The sequence below is a fragment of the Augochlora pura genome, unplaced genomic scaffold (assembly GCF_028453695.1).
Source record: "Augochlora pura isolate Apur16 unplaced genomic scaffold, APUR_v2.2.1 APUR_unplaced_2977, whole genome shotgun sequence".
Taxonomy (NCBI): domain Eukaryota; kingdom Metazoa; phylum Arthropoda; class Insecta; order Hymenoptera; family Halictidae; genus Augochlora; species Augochlora pura.
This window is the reverse complement of record NW_027583185.1, coordinates 1-2,656: the sequence shown is the minus strand read 5'-3', so window position 1 is coordinate 2,656 and position 2,656 is coordinate 1. Positions and strand designations below refer to the sequence as shown.

General features: G+C 53.0%; 1 protein-coding gene across 1 annotated transcript; it reads left to right on the top strand.

Moving 5' to 3' along the window:
- Window positions 1-46: 46 nt before the first annotated feature.
- LOC144477699 (uncharacterized) lies at window positions 47-2,481 on the top strand (the record flags this gene model as incomplete). The annotated part of the gene is made up of 5 exons (XM_078195431.1): window positions 47-736; window positions 809-1,324; window positions 1,377-1,523; window positions 1,578-2,252; window positions 2,295-2,481. Coding segments are annotated over exons 1-5 (2,215 nt in total), but the record flags the coding sequence as incomplete, so codon positions are not given.
- Between the last annotated feature and the right edge of the window lie 175 nt (window positions 2,482-2,656).

Here is a 2,656-nt window from a genome sequence, read left to right as displayed (position 1 = left end):
TTTGACTGTAATGGAGGGACATCGACGCCGAGCGAAGCCCGACACGATGGAAAAGTCCAGGGTCCGGACGCATAATACCGTGGTCGAGGCGTGCTCCGAGTCGAAACAAGTATGCACATTCTGTAGTCAAGCGCATCATCTGGCACAGTGTGAGCCCTTCAAGCGACTCAGCGGGCAGATACGTTATCAGTACGCAATAACCAACAAGTGCTGCATGGTCTGCTTAGAGACTGGTCACTTGGCTGCGCACTGTCAGATGCCCACGGTGTGCGGAAGTTGCGGTAGACGTCACCATACGTTGCTGCATTATGGCACACCAAGGCGAGAATCTGTTAATAAACCAGGGAGACAACAGAATGCGCCTCTCTCTCGAAGCAAGGCCCGGAACTATGTTTCACCGCGCCGTACTGCAAAGGCAAACAGAGCCTCGAAAGCTGCTAAGTCATCCGATACAGTGACGTCACACTGTAGTGCGAATACGACGGCAATAGCGAGGCCCGTGCTCCTGGCGACCGCGAACGTGCGAGTGTTTGGCAAGGAAGGTACATCGCGTGTAGCACGCGCGCTCCTTGACCAAGGATCTGAGACGTCCTTTATCTCGGCAAGCTTGGCGAATGACCTGAGACTTGCCTTGAGGAAAACCCCTGCCAAAATAACTGGACTAGGAGGAAAGACGACACAGACAATTTCGCACAGCGTGGAAATGTGTCTAGGAGCAACACAAGGCGACGCGCCGGTGTACACAGCGAGAGCGTACGTCGTGCCCCGTATTACAACATACGTGCCGCCGACGACACGCGTGCTGTAGTACAATGCGCTGAGCAACCTGCAGCTCGCGGACCCGGATCCTGCATCGAGCCACCCGATTGAGGTGTTGATAGGTGCAGATCTGTACGCACGAGTTCTGAGGAAAGGCTTCCAGCGCGTACATACCGATGGCCCGATAGTACAGGAGACTGCATTCGGATGGGTAATCTCGGATTCGACGGGACCAGCGGATTCTTCCCAGGAAGCCGTAAGGGCAGTACACTGTACTGCTCTCGAATCGCTGGACCAAGTGATTCGGCGGTTCTGGGAAGTGGAGGAAATCCCCTCGAGATGGATACGATCCAAGGCCGAGGAGGAATGCGAGGAGTTCTTCGTCCAGACCGTGAAAAGAGATGCGACCGGGCGGTTCGTTGTACGACTTCCGCTATGCCAAACGAGGCCAGGTAAGGCGCTGGGAGATTCCTTCCAAATAGCGCTCTCGGCACTCACCAGGCTGCGAAAGAAGTTAGACACGAACCCTGCCCTCGTAAAGGAGTACGTGTACGTCGAAAGACGTGTACGTCGACGACGTGTTCATGGGTGCCCCGGACAAAATCTTGCTGGAACAGATCCGCAAACAAAGCGAGCTACTGCAAGGTGGTGGGTTTCACTTGCGTAAGTGGGCTGGAAAGTCAGCAGACCTACTGTGCAATATCCCGCAGAGCGCCCATTCTCACGCAGCTGATTTGACCTTGTTCGATGATTCCGAACTCAAGGTACTGGGACTGCGGTGGATACCATCTGGCGACTATTTTTATTATAATTTGCAGAACTTCCAGTCGTCCGATGAACCATTGACCAAGCGCTCGTTATTTTCAGAGATTGCAAAACTCTACGACCCGCTTGGATGGTTATCACCAGTTGTGATTCGAGCAAAGATCCTGATGCAATCCCAATGGCTGGAGAAAATTCATTGGGATGAGCCGGTCTCAGCGAACACACTGACGACGTGGACCTCCTTTTGCCAGGACTGGAGCAAGTTAAATGAGCTAAGAATCCCCCGATGGATCCACTACGTAGCCGAGGTGATGGCCGTGGAGATACACGGATTCTGTGATGCGTCAATTGCTGCGTATTCCGCCGTCACTTATCTAAAAGTGACGACGATGAGCGGTGACGTATCCAGTTCACTGTTGATGGCTAAATCACGGGTGGCTCCCATAAAAACGCAGTCGATTCCCGTTCTGGTGTTGAACGGGGCCGTGCTTCTGAGCGAGCTCCTAGTACACGTGCTGTCCTCGCTTGCAATAAAAGTTGAGCGCGTAGTGTGCTGGACCGACTCTACTATCGCACTGGCATGGTTGAAGAAACACGCTTCAACATGGAAGGTTGTGATTGCCAACCGCGTTTCTAAAATCCAGACTTTACTCCCACAGGCTGAATGGCGTCACGTCCCGACCAGCTCGAATCCCGCTGATCTGAACTCGCGAGGAGTGGAAGCTGCGGTACTGTTGCAGTCAAGTCTGTGGACGTCTGGACCGGAATAGCTGAAGCAACCGGAAGAAGGTTGGCCAGCCATGCCCGCTTCTGTGGAAATAGAGACCGGAATTCGAGTAGCGCATGCACACCATGACGCTCCAGCGCAAGAGTGGGATTTTTTATTCCGATACTCTAGCTGGAGCAAGCTACTTCGTTTCGCCGTCTACTGTCTCCGTTTGAGGAAGCAGAGAGCAAGTGAGCAACGAAAGTATGATGCAAGGATCATTGAACCATACGAGTTGCGCTTTGCAAAGGAAAGAATTGCTCGCTACCTGCAGCGCATGCACTTCGCAGAGGAATACCGATGTTTAAAGAATTATCGCGGAATACCTGCGAAGTCGGATCTCAGGAGTCTGAACCCATTTATCGA